The sequence below is a fragment of the Suncus etruscus genome, chromosome 18 (assembly GCF_024139225.1).
Source record: "Suncus etruscus isolate mSunEtr1 chromosome 18, mSunEtr1.pri.cur, whole genome shotgun sequence".
NCBI lineage: Eukaryota > Metazoa > Chordata > Mammalia > Eulipotyphla > Soricidae > Suncus > Suncus etruscus.
This window is the reverse complement of record NC_064865.1, coordinates 5997864-6013892: the sequence shown is the minus strand read 5'-3', so window position 1 is coordinate 6013892 and position 16029 is coordinate 5997864. Positions and strand designations below refer to the sequence as shown.

At 37.7% G+C, this 16029-nt stretch overlaps 2 protein-coding genes across 3 annotated transcripts in view; one reads left to right on the top strand and one right to left on the bottom strand.

Annotated features, from left to right (window-relative positions):
- RCAN2 (regulator of calcineurin 2) overlaps positions 1-16029 on the top strand; it is a 313585-nt gene that overhangs the window by 89466 nt on the left and 208090 nt on the right. The gene's annotated exons all lie outside the window — the stretch shown is intronic.
- Positions 6977-7410, bottom strand: LOC125996595 (40S ribosomal protein S27-like). The gene is given in 2 exon segments (XM_049765543.1): positions 6977-7268; positions 7271-7410. Coding segments are annotated over 2 exon segments (252 nt in total). The 5' UTR covers positions 7404-7410; the 3' UTR covers positions 6977-7149.

The following is a 16029-nucleotide window of genomic DNA, read 5'->3' as shown; positions in this document are numbered from 1 at the left end:
ATTTTTGTTTTAAAATATCCAGCTATGTTTCTTACAACTAGATATGAAAATAGGTTTGAAAATGATAGATTTTAAGATTCTTGTTGAAATACTGATAAATTCTATTTTTATGCATCTATTATTTATTTTATTTTATGAAGACAAAGATGCAAAGAAAGAGGACAAGGTGAAATTACACTGGGAAGACGATCACCCATAAACAGAATTCTCAGAAGAAATCCCCTTGCTGATACCTTAATTTTGAACTTTCAGCTAAAAAACATTAAGAAAAATAAAACAAGACACATGCACAATTACTTTGTCCCTCAAGTCCCCAGATTGTAGTACATTATAACATTTCTTAGCAGTACACAAAACAATCTAAAGCTACAAAATTTATGTAACTCCTTTAACATTGAAGGCATAGCATTTTTTTAGAGTTCCATGCACATGCATATTAATTTAAGTTAACCTCAAAACTTTAAGTGATAGACTTTGAGACTTCCTGATCTAAAGTTTAATACTATTATATTAGTCTGCTTTTTGACTTTTCTTTTTTAATTTATTTAAAGAAAGCATATTACATAGTTGACATAATTGATCATAGTACATTTGTTTCAGGAAGAACAAAGGCAAAGTTATTATTTTCTTCTCTCTCTTTTTTTTTTAAGGATGAGTCAAAGAAGCACAACAAAAATGGTGTTAGAGTGGCAATTGTTTGCATAGGCCCAGCGAAATATGGGGGTCATGGAAAGGAAAAGCCTTGGCATAAATACAAGGAGACCTTACCCCTAAAGTTTTCTGGCTTTTTTTTTTTTTGGTTTTGGTTTTGGGTTACACCCAGTAACGCTCAGTACTTATTTCTAGCTCTGCACACAGGGATCATTCCTAGCAGATTTGAGGGACCATTAAGGGTGCTGGGGATTGAACCTGGTCAGCTGTATGCAAAGCAAGTACCCAACCTGCTGTACTGTCACTCAGCCCGAAACTGGTAAATTCTTATATCATCATAATTTTATTTTTTGGAGTTCAAATAAGAATAATAAATTCTCTCATAGATGATTGATGTTAAATGATATGCAACCCAGGAGTAGGATTTATATGAGAGTACTGGAACATTGAAGATGAATTTCAAATCATTTTGACAGCTATGTGGCTCAGGGCAAAGTCTCTAAGATCCTCAGTTTTTCCTCAGAAAAAAAAGGATTTTTTACCATTTCTTGTGCAAAGGGTTATAAAAGTAAATCACATTCATGACTCTCTTGGTTAAGAGTGAGGCTCTTAATAGTTGGTGGTTTTATTATAATTTTAGTATTTGAATTATTAAAGAATATTAACACATGGAAAGAGTATGTTTCTCTGAATTCCCCCTAAATGAATAGAGTGTATCAGTGTTTGGTATCTGAGAAAAGGGACGCATTAAGCTTTTACCTTAGCTCTTGTGAATGTTTAGGGATTGAAGCTTCAAAAAACAAGAAGATTCACTCACAATTGAGTGGGATAAGGGTTCTTTCCCTGCAGTAATTGTTTATTATAAATAAATATAATCTTTATCTTTGCCCTGATTGATATGCTTCTCTGTAAGATTGATAGTGCTTCATTTTAATCTGAGTTCATTTCCCTAACTTTTCTTCATCAGTGGGATTCTCTCTACTGCCTTTTTAATCAGGAGGCTTAGAAACAAATCACAGATTTTGAAAAGAAAAATCTTATGTGAGAGTTCTTTGAAATAAGATATGCAAACTAGACTCACAGAATGATATTTTTAACTCTCAAATTGGCATAGTGAATAAAAAAATTAAAATGATCAATAGGGATGAATGTGCAGTGACTCCTTCCTTGAAGGGTTGTAAAATTGCTAGTCTTTCTGAGAAACTGATAATACATCAAGAAGGATAAAATGCCCATAATCTTGGCACAATAGTTTCCTATTTAAGTATATATTCTAAAAAATGAGCAAAAGAGAATTGAACAAAAGTTTAGGAATAAATGCACTTATTACAATGAACATAGCAAAAGGAAAGAAAGAAAGAAAGAAAGAAAGAAAGAAAGAAAGAAAGAAAGAAAGAAAGAAAGAAAGAATGAAAGAAAGAAAGTAAAAGAAAGAAAGAAAGAGAGAGAAAGAAAGAAAGAGAGAGAAAGAAAGAAAGAAAGAAAGAAAGAAAGAAAGAAAGAAAGAAAGAAAGAAAGAAAGAAAGAAAGAAAGAAAGAAAGAAAAGAAAGAAAGAGAGGAAGAAAAGAAAGAAAGAAAAAGAAACCAAAATTTAGGAATAGGAAAAAAGTCTGAAAGATGCCTTATCCATTCAACAATAAGTGATATGAGATTGGACTTTTTAAACCAAGATATAAAAATGGGAGTTTTGCAACATCTCAATTCTATAAATAAGCACAGAAAAATGTATTCTAATAAACTTATCATAATATTAGGCATTGCTATTTCAGTACAGTGGAAAATCAGATAATTTTCATCTTGTAATCTCTTTAAGCCTCTACATTTTCCAAATGCTTGACAATAAACAGAACTTTTATGCGAAAAGAAAAACATTAAAAGATGTTACGTGTCCTGAGGAAAAGGTACATTAAAATATTCTTGTATTTTCAGCCATGTTCTTTGCTCTCAACACTTGGATTTCTGCCATGACTTCTCTACTGGAAATGCTCTTTTAGAAGCTATTAGAGCTTAAATTGTCTGCCCCAGTGGCCTCTAATCAGCACTCAGCTTACTTAATTTATCCACTTCATTTTACACCATCAGTTAGTTATCCCTTTATTCTTTTATCATCCTAACGTATCTTACACACAAATCATATAAAATGAAATACACCTTTTTGTTATTTATTTACGGGTACTCATGCTGTGCTTATTAGATCTAGGGGTCACTTCTAATGGTGCTAGGATTGGGCCATATGATGTCAGAGATCAAATCAAATGTGTCCTTGGCTCCTGTGTAATCTCCCCAGCCCAAGAAAGTATTCTTTATTCTTTTTCCTTGGGTGGAGGGAAACTAAAGATACTCAATTGGTTACTAATGCTCTGCACTAAGGAATGCTCCTGGTGGTGACCTAGAAATGATATGGAGTGCTAGGGATTGAAACCTGGTGGACTGATGCAAGATACATGCTTTACCCATAGTACTTGTATTTCTCTAACACCATAAGATATAGTCTTTGGAAGTCTACAATTACCCACTTATTTCGTAGCATTCTTTATATTTAATTTCCACAGCTGATCTAACCTCTGCTTTATTAATTAATTTAAACAATTAACCTTTTGTCATTAAGTACCACCTGTGTGCCAGGAACAGTTTTCCTAACTTTGCTCTACCATTTTTTTTTTTTTTTTGGTCTTTGTCAGGTCCTCTTCCTCTGCCCAGATCTCAATTGTCAGCTTTTTACAAACTCTTTGCTCAGTATTTTGCATTTCTACATCTAATGTATCTTATTATATCTCATGCCTTAATGCACACAAATCCACAATTGAACACATCTTCCTGTTAATTTTTAATCTGGATTCTCCCTTCATTGTTCTAAACTAATTTATAGTGTCGCAGTCCTGAAAGTCAGTCATGACAAATTTGATTCCGACTATTTTGCCATTATCTCTTTACCTAATTATCTTGATTTTGTACATTTCAAGTCACTCCTATCACTAATACTCTGACTTTACCTACTTATTAATTTTTACTTTGTATGTGAAGAGTAATCTTTGGATATTCTGTTTTTTTATCATTCAGATTATGACAAGGTCCACCTTTCAAACTCTAGTCCTAATTATATCTTTCTTATTCCAGTACTGGTTTTTACCAAATGAAGCCTAAGTTCCTTGGTGTAGCAATCAAACACATATCTATAGCCATAATCTATATCTACATTTATATCTGTATCTATCTAATCTGACTCCAAATGACTCTTCAGGTCTACAAACTTCTGTAGAGCACAGTTATGTCTCTATAATCAATTAACATTTGGGGATTCTCGATTTCTAGACATACCCACCTTTTTTATATATCACAATACATGTATTTTCATGGTTTATTTTCTCTTCAATTTTTTGCTAATTTAAATTTGGACCATTTTTTCCCCAGGAATTCTTCTCTGTTATTTCACTAACTCCTCTTCCACCATTGCAATTAATGACACTTATCTGGAAACTGAACACTTACCATACTCTACAAGACCTTTGTAATTTTTCCATTTGCTTTTATCTCCTACTGATATTAATAGCAGCCTGTGCCTCATTTGTCTTCATATAATTCATGAGACCAGCATGGAGTGCTGTGGAAAATGGGCACTGAGTACATGCTTAGTATTAAGTATTCAACGGTGTTTTTTTTTTGGTTTTTTTTTTTTTTTTTTTTTTGGTTTTTGGTTTTTGGGCCACACCCGGTGACGCTCAGGGGTTACTCCTGGCTATGCGCTCAGAAGTCGCTCCTGGCTTGGGGGACCATATGGGACGCCGGGGGATCGAACCGCGGTCCGTCTCCTAGGCTAGCGCAGGTAAGGCAGGCACCTTACCTCCAGCGCCACCGCCCGGCCCTTCAACGGTGTTTTTTTAAAATATCTTTTAATTTGATTTCTAATATACAATATTCATTGACTGTTGGGTCACAACTTATTTTTCCAAAATAAAAACATTCCCTGGCTTCCCGCCCTTCTTTATCTATCCCCTTTTAACTTGTAAAAGGCCCATCTAGATAAAACTAACTCAAGATAAGTCTTGTCTGCTGCTTTCTACACTTCCCCCACCCACTTGTGGATTGGGGTGCTCCATAAAGGCAGCAAATCCACCAGGAGGTTGGAAGCTCCTGGACCCCACTCTATTCTCTTGGAAGCTTGGCCTGGTTTATTTTCTCTCAGCAACTCTGCTCCAGACCTGTTTTCTTTTTTTTTTTTTTTTTTTTTTTTGGTTTTTGGGCCACACCCGTTTGACGCTCAGGGGTTACTCCTGGCTATGTGCTCAGAAATCGCCCCTGGCTTGGGGGGACCATATGGGACGCCGGGGGATCGAACTGCGGTCCTTCCTTGGCTAGCGCAGGTAAGGCAGACACCTTACCTCCAGCGCCACCTACCCGGCCCCCAGACCTGTTTTCGAGGTTGGATTACCTCTTGCAGACCCCAATAATTGACTATACAAATTGGGAAATAATCCCCCACTTTCTTGCTATTCTAACATCTTTGTTTTGAAATCCAAACAAGCATTTAATTATTCACTTGATTGAAATTAGTGTAGCATCTTGTTCTAAATTTCAAAGCCCTGCTTATGGGAAAATAAACTCGAGGATTACTTCTCAAAAGACTTTGTCCCATTCAATATGCTAATGATAGATATTCAGGCGACACTTTTCTCATAGAAGGAAACCTCATTCACTCTGCCAAAATTGGATCTGTTTAGTTTGGTGAACTGTTCAAACTATGTGACTATTATAAAGATGTTGTATATCAGGAATTTCATATGTTAGTATCTTCTGTGAAGAGAAAAGGCATTTTGAGAAAAGGCAGGGACGTTAGGTGCTTACCACTGGTGACAATGCTGATTTAAATAATGCAACGACTTAGAATAAATCTATATTTTAAAATAATATACTCTTAAATTTTTATATTCATAAGGTGTTCTTTAAATAGCATATACATAACATTGCATACATACCCTTGTTTATCCTAATGATTTCTTTCAATTCTATATGTTATTAATACATTTTTAAATTCACTTTTTATTGAGATGACATTGATTTATAAGAGTGTAAATATGGGACTGGAGCGATAGCACAGCAGGTAGAGTGTTTGCCTTGCATGTGGCTGACCCAGGCTCAATCCTCGGCATCCCATATTGTCTCCATAGGCCTGCCAGGAGTAATTTCTTAGTGCAGAAGCTCTGCAGTAAGCACTGCTAAGTGTGGCACAAACCCACCCAACCCACAAAAAAATGTGTAAATATTTGCATACTCTGAGGCGCAAGGTTACTACTTCATGCCTACCTTCAAAGTGCTAATGTTTCTCTATGAGTTTCTGGGATCTTTTCAAACTACTCCCTCTACCTTGGTAACTTCATTCTTTGGTCAGTCAAGCTTTGTTTTCATTGGACAATGTTTGTTCCCTTGATTTGTTTCTTGGCATACCACATGTAAGATATCCTCTCATGTTTGTCTCTTTTTTTTTCTTTTTACTTCAATGATATCATTTAATTATGCTGTGATTCATAGGAGATAAGAGAACTTTTAACTGCCTACAGAACTGGAGGGAATTCGCCATCTAAAATGCTTAGCAGCAATTAATATTTTTTCAATACAACTAAGCACATTTTCTAATATAACTAGCCTAATTAATATAATGAAATACCGAGGCCAGAATTATGGTACAATGGGTAAGATTTTTGCTCACTCTCAGTCTAGCCAGGCTCAATCCCTGGCATCCCATTTGCCCCGGTATACACCACCAGGAGTAATCTCTGAGTGTAGAGCCAGGAGTAAACCCTGAGGACAGTGGTTGTGGTCAATATTTGTTTGTTGTCTGTTTATTTATTTATTTATTTAAATACTATTATTTTATCTCCAGGTTGTGCTCTATTCTTTAAAATCCATATATACTTCCACTTTTGTTTTTATTTTGGTTCAGTTTGTCTCTGAAAGTCTATCATTAAATCATGCTTTTTCCTTCTGTTTAAAAATATAAAACTTTGGGGCTGGAGAGATAGCATGGAGGTAACGCGTTTGCCTTTTATGCAGAAGGACGGTGGTTCAAATCCCGGCATCCCATATGGTCCCCTGTGCCTGCCAGGGGTGATTTCTGAGCACAGAGCCAGGAGTAATCCCTCAGCGCTGCCGGGTGTGACCCCAAAAACAAACAAAAAAAATAAATAAAAATATAAAACTTTAATTTTTCTTCTGCTTACCATATTTGAGATCAGTGAAAATGATCTCCTTTAATCAAAATTAAATCTTTACTATCACATAATTTATACACTGCATCTTATTAGAGAAACAATTTGTGTTAACGAATAGTTCTTTTTGTCCATAATCAAAACTTTATTGAAAAACTGACACCAAAATAGGAGATCATTGTGGTATACTTACAAAATTGAATGTAATTACATTATCTCAGTAGATTAATTAGAATTACTCAACTGATAAGGCTTCCTGGGATATGACACAAATTAAAGAAGTTGTGTAGGTCATTAGTGTTGCTTTCTTCTAAATGAACAACCTTCTGTAAGTCTGGCCTTCCCTCCCGTGGGCTGGCATAACTCTGTGGAACAGCCCACACACAGGACCACTGTCTGAGCATGGCTGAAACAGTGGTGATCTTGTAGCAACCTGGACATTTGACATCCATAAAATAGGAGTTTGGACTCTGAACCAGCCGCTTCTTCTTATGTTTCTTCTTCTCCTCCTCTAGGGAGGGATGCAAGAGATCTCTGGCTAGAGGCATGTCGGTGCTTTGGCAAGTTCCACGAATGGTTTTTAATATTAAGCAAAGGGATTAAAAATAAGTGAAAATATAAATTTTGTTTTCATAATGTATTCTTTGCCTAGTCATGGCCAGTTAATTAGAAATTTAAAAAAAGGGGCCGAAGCGGTGGCACAAGCCATAGAGCATTTGCCTTGCAAGCGTCTGACCCAGGACGGGTCACAGTTCGATCCCCCGGTGTTCCATATGGTCCCCCATGCCAGGAGCGATTTCTAGTGCATAGCCAGGAGTAACCAAAAGCCAAAACAAAAATTGAAAAAAGTAGACATAAGGAAACAGAATAAAGAACATAAACTTCCTTTGATTATTCTTTGAATTTGAATCAAGGAATAAACTGTAAAATACCAGCTAAGAAAAGAATAGGGAAATTAAAATAGAAGAATCTAAATTTCTTTTATATTGATAATAAAAGAATTACTGTAGACACCCAACAGAAAAACTAAATGAGAGGTATCACTGGTCAGCAGTTATGTAACACTATATTTTTATTTAATTTCTTTCTACATCACAGTGATTTTTTTGGTTTTGCTTGCTTTGTTTCAACATGAAATGAAATATGCCATAAATGTCTAGACATTTTTTTGTCTTTTCCTTCTTTATTTTCTCTCTCCTCCTCATGATCTTTGGCCACCACTTTAGGAAAGAGTGTATTAAAAAGTAGCAAATCGGGGGCTGGAGAGATAGCATGGAGGTAAGGCGTTTGCCTTTCATGCAGAAGGCCAATGGTTCGAATCCTGGCATCCCATATGGTCCCCTGAGCCTGCCAGGAGCGATTTCTGAGCATAGAGCCAGGAGTAACCCCTGTGCGCTGCCAGGTGTGACCCAAAAACAAAAACGAAAAAGTAGCAAATCACTTTTGTAAAGGCAAAACAAGTCTTTGTATGTGCTAAAACTTGACTTTCTGAGGATTCTCTGATCTAGTGTCCAAATTTTTAGTATTATTCTACATACAATAATAATGAAAGTGACCTGGAATGATAATAACAAGTTGAAGGTTTGCAAAACATTTGGAACATAGTTACAAATGAATTGTTTTCTATTGTAATCTAAGAATAGCATCCTACCTCATAATGTAGGGTAAATGAGCAATCTATGTATTATAATAGAAATAATTGTGAGTGATAACAAAGATTAAACATCTGTTACATACTAAAAGCATTACATCAATTATTTTATTTTCAAACTTCAATGATATAGAAATGGACTAATATGTCTGATTTGTAGGTAAGACTTATCTGACTTATCTTATCTGACTTAACCAAAGTCTGCTAGGAAGTAAACAGAGAAACTAAGTGGAATCTCAGAGATTTAGAATTGGGATTGCAGTTGCTTTTGTTTGTTTGTTTGTTTGGAGGGGTTTGGGCTACATCCTGCAGTGCTCAGGTGTTACTCCTGGTTCTGTGCTCAGAAATCTCTCCTAGCAGGCTTGGGGGACCATATGGGATGCCAGGAATTAAACCCAGATCTGTTCCGGATTGGTTCACTTGTAAAAGTGATAAAGCAGGTTAAAATATTTGCTTCCGTTTAAATTTTTTATTCAGAGAATCACACTTAAAAAGATCTCAGGTACTCATGTATTTTTATTCTAGTAGTTCTTAAGCTCTTGTTTGACAAATCTTCCCTTTTCATGACCATCATACCCTTTTTCTAGCTTACTGTTGAGTCTCATCATCCTAGACATCTGTAGAATATTAGTTTTATATTCTTAGTAGCTTTTGCATATTCTCAAAAGAGGATTAGACTGACTTTAACCCATTTAACAAATCTTTTTTTTTTTTTTTTTTTTTTTTTTTTGGTTTTTGGGCCACACCCGGTAACGCTCAGGGGTTACTCCTGGCTATGTGCTCAGAAGTTGCTCCTGGCTTGGGGGACCATATGGGACACGGGGGGATCGAACCGCGGACACCAGGGGATCGAACCGCAGTCCATCCAAGGCTAGCACAGGCAAGGCAGGCACCTTACCTTTAGCGCCACTGCCCGGCCCCCCATTTAACAAATCTTTATCTGAGCAGTTGTTGTTGAAAAATCCCAATCAAATGTCTCTCCTCACCTTGCATTCAACTCAACACTTAACACTTCTTGGCATTTCTATTATAGTGGTTCACATTCGAATTCTCTGAAATGGTTGACACTTAAAAACATCTCTCCTCAAATCACAGTCTTATTGCTGAGCACTTTAATTGACTATACAGTAATTCTCCGCTCTTATCTTCCCACTGCCAATTTACCCACCTGACTTCATGTGAACTCATGATCATTGCGTTCCCTCCTACTATAGATTAAAGATTTCTGATTTTAAGAAAGGTTAACTCCACTGTGCTCAGGGTTCCAATGTTCTTAACCTCTAAACTTTTGTACTTTCAGTAACCTATCTTTTTGAATTATTTTATTTACCAAATATCCTTATCGGTATGTAATATCCTATCCTTAACAAGACAAACTCACTCTCCCCCTACCACACACACAAACATGCAGACACAGAGAACTGTCCCATTTCTGCCCTACTTCTTTGTCCTTTGTCTATTTTTGTAGAAATAGTTTTCCATAGAAAACTCTTCTCTTTAGGGAGGGGGTCCAGGGGACACACCTTTTAGGCAGTACCAGCAAAAAGACCCATAGTTTCCATATGTAAAACACATGCTCTATCCTTTTAAATCATCTCTCCAACCCATACAAAATCTTGAAAGAATTTTCCCTTATTATTGTTTCTCCACTTGACACCGATTCTTCATTTTCTCTCATTTAGGCATTTCTCTTTGTTACTTTATTAATACAACTCTCACCAAAGTGATCGTGACTTTCATTTTGATAAACTTAATAAACATATTTTTATATTGTTTTATACCTGTTAAGAATACTGGCCATTGGGGCCGGCGAGGTGGTGCTAGAAGTAAGGTGTCTGCCTTGCAAGCGCTAGCCAAGGAAGGACCATGATTCGATCCCCTGGCATCCCATATGGTCCCCCCAAGTCAGGGGCAATTTCTGAGTGCTTAGCCAGGAGTAACCCCTGAGCATCAAATGAGTGTGACCCGAAAAAAAAAAAAAACAAAGAAAAAAAAAAAGAATATTGGCCATTAAGGGGCCAGAGTGATGGCACAGCCGTAGGGCAAAGAACATTGAAACCCTGAGCACAGAAGAGGAGTGAACCTTTCCTAAAATCAGATATCTGGGGAAAACCCAGGGTGCCCCATCAGGTCCTCCCTCTCCCCCTTTCCTCCGGATCTCCAGGTGGGTTTCTGGGAGGACCTGATGGGGCACCCTGGGTTTTCCCCACTCCCAGGCCAGCTGCAGAGATTGGCCTAGGGTGGGTCTTGAGCTCTGGTCCTTTGGGCCTGGGAGGGCCTTCCTCCCTTCCTGGGGCAGGATTTTCAGCCGGCACGGGCTGGCTCCTGGCAGACCTCCGTATGTGCCAGGGGCCACTTGGCCCGACCTAGGGTAGGGGGGCCCGGACCTGGGTCACCCGACCCCCCTCTCCCCCTTTCCTCCGGATCTCCAGGTGGGTTTCTGGGAGGACCTGATGGGGCACCCTGGGTTTTCCCCACTCCCAAGCCAGCTCCTGAGATTGGCTTGGGGGGTGGTGTTTGATCTGTGGGGTGGCAGATAGCTGGTCAGTTATATTCAGACTGTCACTGGCAATTTCATACTAGTCTACATGACGCAAACCGCGCGGGGGCTAGTACCCCCGCGCGAACGTATACTCCTCCCAACCATCAGTACCCCCGATTTACCCTTCTTAACTTCAATAATACACAGTTCTAATCTCAGACCAAAGACATACAGTGGATCTAACAACCCCAGAACTATTTAGAAGGACATAAATTGAACACATATATCTTTTGAATATTTTATGTATATTTTCTTTAATGGTTGTAACTCTCTCTATATTCTTCTACCATGATGTTTCTATCCACTTTTCATCTTGTCTTTTCTTTGTAAGCTGTTCAATAAGGATTGTTGGTGGAACTGTCCCTCAGTTTAATGCCTATGATTGAACTATGTCATGGAAATTTCTGGTCTTGTTCCTATTGCCTCCAGATGCACCAATAATGCTTCATGGCATTGATCCTTCTTTGCATAGACACATTAAAATAGGAAGACACTATACCTACAGATAAGTTCTTATCTAATAAATCTCAGTACAATGTACCTTACACCCTGAACATCGATATAATGACCTGGCACAGGCCTCAGAAGAATGGGCATCCTCCATTCATGCCAGAACCAGGCAAGCTATTTACGAAACATCCAAGGTTTTTTATAGCAACAGCTGGAAGCAGTCCTCTACCAGGAAAGACACTACCAAGGGTCTGACATCGACCTCCTAAAAAGAGACTTCCGTTTACACTGAGAAGACTTGACAACAACAACGACCTGCTCTACAGGACATGATTCTCTCTAGTGCCCCTTAAGTGTGAGGTGAAACGAGAGGATGCTCTGCACCATCCTGACTGCAATATGGGATATGCAGACTCCAGGACCTTTAATACAGAAGCATGATACCAACAACAGAGACTATGTGAGGAATGAAGGTGTATTGCCACTACAGACGATGACTTGGATTGGACAAACTAGTTTGCCTGGAGCCTAGAGTCAGTCCTGTGCCAGGAAACTTCAGGGGTAGGGTCTCCTTGTATTTAGACCATAATTTTTCTTTCCATGTCCCTTATATTTTGGTGGGCCTATGCAAACAAATGCCACTCTAACACCATTTTTTTACTATGTTCCCTTGACTCCAATCCTTAAGAAAAACAACCCACTAAAACTTTTGAGGTTAACTTAAACTAGTAAGCATGTGCATGGAACTAGATAAATGTACTTTGCCCTCAATGTTTAAGGAGTTACATAAGTCTAATCTCTTTGGATTATATTGTGTGCTGCTAAGAAATAGTATGTAATACAACTGGGGATTTGAGGGTCAAATTAATTGTATTGTACATGGGTTCAGTTTTATTTTTCTTAATTTTCTTTGGTTGAAAGTTCAAGGCTGGGATATCATCGATGGGACTACTGAGAATTCTGCTTATGGGTGATTGGGCTTCCACTGTAACTTTACCCTGTCCTCTTTCTTTGCATCTTTGTTGTCATAATTAAAATTAAAAAAAAAAGAAAATAAAATCATAAAATAAAAAAAATCAGATATCCGAATTATATGGGATATAAAGAAACTTAATAGAAAATAATAAATGCCTAAAGACGATAGACACTAATAGTAAAAATACTGGTCATCTGTAAGAAGCTTGCCGTTGGGTTGTGGGTGGGGCATAAGTTAGGAAAGATAACAGTAGGACAACAAGGAAAGGGAAAAGTGCCTGTTCTAGAAACAGGCTGGTGATAGGAGGGAATCTAGGGCAGGAACAAACCTGGGAAAGAAGGGAACCTTGGTAGAAGGAAGTGGACACTGGTGAAGGAATCAGTGTTGGAACATTATATGTCTGAAACTAAATATTAAATAACTTTGTAATTTTGCAATTCATGAGATTAAATTTAAAAATTTTCAAAAGTTTTTGTATGGCAAATTAAATTCATAATCGGGACAAAGTAATAGTGTACACTATTTTAAATAATTTAAACAACCAACATACAATAAAAAACTAGCATACCTAGTGCTGGAGAGACCATACAATGTGTAGTACACTTTCTTTGTATGTAGCCACCCTGGGTTTGATCTCTAATACCTCCATTTGTTCTCCTGATCTCTATCTGAAGTGAACCCTGAGGAGTATCTCTGGGTACAGCCAAAAAACAATTAAAAATATAAAATCTATAAGCATTCACAAATATCAGCAACAATGATGACAAAAAATAACCTCATTCAAAAAAATAGGTATGTAGGAGAAACAAATAGACACTACCATGATGAAGACACATAGACAGCCAGGGGGTGGGGGAGAAGGGAGATGGGGAGCATTGGTGGTGGGATGGTTGCACTGGTGAAGGGGAATATACTGAAACCTAATATGATCATGTTTGTAATCATAGTACTTACAAAAATAATACTAATAATATTAATAAATATAAAAAGTGAAAAGGAAAGGAAGAAAGAAGGGAGAAAGAAAAGGAAGAAAAGTGGGGAGGTAACAAGGGGGGAGTGATAAGAGAAAGGAGAAAGGGAGAAGTGAAGAGAGGAAGAAAGGAAACAAGGAGGGAGGGAGGAGGAAGGAAGAAAAAAAAGAAGGAAGAAATGTGGTCTGATCCAGTCTCTGTAAAACAATATCGATATTTATTTAAAAGGTAAAAATGGAGTTTACATGTGACTCATTATCTCATTTCTAGGCATCTACCCCTAACACAAAAACATTAATCCAATACATACATGAATACTTATGTTCTTTACAGTTCTTTGTATAGTAGTTATCATATAAAAGCAACCCAAATGACCAACAACTGAGAAATAGATTTTAAAAAAAGTGGTATATATGCACAATGGAATGCTATAGGGCCATAAGATAAAAATAGCTGGTCTGTTTTTAGCATGACTTGGATGAAAGTGGATGTCATGTTAAATAAAATAAGCCAGAGGCAGAATGAAAAATACAAGGTAACCTCACTTGCCTATGGTATATAAATAAAGCAAAAATATGGAGAATACCAAATAATATCATACCTTGGACATGGGATTACAGACCCAAGAGTGTTAGGTTGGAAATAAGAGGCAGGTTTGTTGGCTAGAAGTAACACAAAATATAAATGGAGGATCTGAAACAAATTTTTGGAGAAGGGGTACCTAAGGAAGATAATAGTTTGCACCAATACCCATACTATTAATCAACAGTTACAGATGAATGGACAGTTAATGGGCACTGTTAGTCAACAGTCATGTGGACATGAATTGAGGAAAATGAAAGCTGGACCAGTGAGGTGATGGTGCTGAAAAGTAACTCTATACATCAATACTATAAATTTAAGCACTATTATCTTAATGCATAAATTAAATATATAAATATATAGATCATTGTTAATGCCCTTGGCTCTTATTACTGCTATACTGAGGTTTTTCTTTTCACTAGCAGAAAGTTTAGTAAGCTCTTATTTTTTTAAAGGATGAAAGTTAAAAAAAATACAGTAAAAATGGTGTGGGTGGCAATTGTTGTTTGCATAGGCCCAGCAAAATATGGGGGAAATGGAAGGGAAAAACCTGGCCTAAATACAAGGAGACCTTACCCCTGAAATTTTCTGGCTCAAGACCAACTCAGGGCTCCTGACATACTAGGCAGTCCAACCCCTGATTCATTCTCTGCAGTCCTGGTAAAATTCTTTCCCAGATTCGCTGTTGTTGGTGTCAGGTTTCTGTACTGAAAGGTTCTGGTTTCTGTGCATCTTCTTCATCGAAGTCAGGATGATTTTGAGCGTCCTCTAGTTTCACCTCACCATTAGCGGGCAATTTGAAGAGCAAGCAGGTTGTTGGCTGTTACTAAGTCATCTGGTTATTAAGAGAACCCTCTTTGGAGTAAGTCCATGTAAGGGCAGCACTATGGTCTTCCTTGGTAGAGGTTTGCTTCCTGGTAATGTTATAGATAATTGATTGTTGATGTTTCTGTAGATGGTATGCATGGTTTAGGGGTGTATGAGCAATGTCTGTTCCTATGAGGCCTGGGTCAAGTCATTATGACCATGTTCAGGCTGTAAGGTCCCCACTGCATTACAAAATGTGTTCCTATCTTTATTAGATAAAAACTTGTTTGCAAATGTAATATTTTCCCATTTTAATGTGCCTATGCAAAAGGGGAACAATGCTACAAGGTATTATTGGTGCATATGGGAGCCGAGGGAACAAGTCCAACAATTCCGGTAACTTGGTTCTAACATGAATTCTAAACAGAGAGGCTCATCTGACAGAATTCTCTATTGAACAGAACAAACAAACAAAAACCAAAAACAATGGTTGAAATTGTGACTATATAAGAGAATATTCAATAAGCTGGTAAGGGAATACACTTAAGATATTCAAGGGAGATATACATGTGCCTTTTATCTCTTTTGAAATAGTTGGGGGAGTGTTAAGTCTGGCACACGACTTTGGTTTGTGAGTTGGCCTTCTGGAGGCCTCAAAGCTGCTACCAACAGTCCCATATCAGGAAATGTCTTTGAGTGGAGACTTCACAGAAACTGAGTAGGGTAACAAGCACATGTACACAATGAATGGAGGTGGAGAAAAGAAGGCTGCTGAAGGTAGATCAATAGAGTATTGGTTTCTTCTCAGTCTGAGACTCTATTTTTGCACTTTGGGAGCTGTTTGGCAGTTGGCTTGAGTAGGGATAATGATCTGCTTGTGGGGAGCCAAGAACTGATGGTAAAAGGGGTTAAATGTGGGATAACAGGTGATGGAATGAGTGGGTAAAGTACTAGAAATGTGCCTAAAGGTGATGACCAAAAGGGGGAAGGACAGTAAATTATATTATGCATAATGCAAAGTAGTTTAAACTCATGGTATCCTATTTATCTATATAAACTTTATGAGTGGGGGGCCCCTTTCACAGTTTGAGAATGGAAACTAGTGGGGAGGAAAGTTGCTATCAACTTCCTCAAGCATGCCCCTCTTGTGCAGGGTGGGAGTTGGGGGAGGCCTGGGGTCCCCTTTAAAATCCTC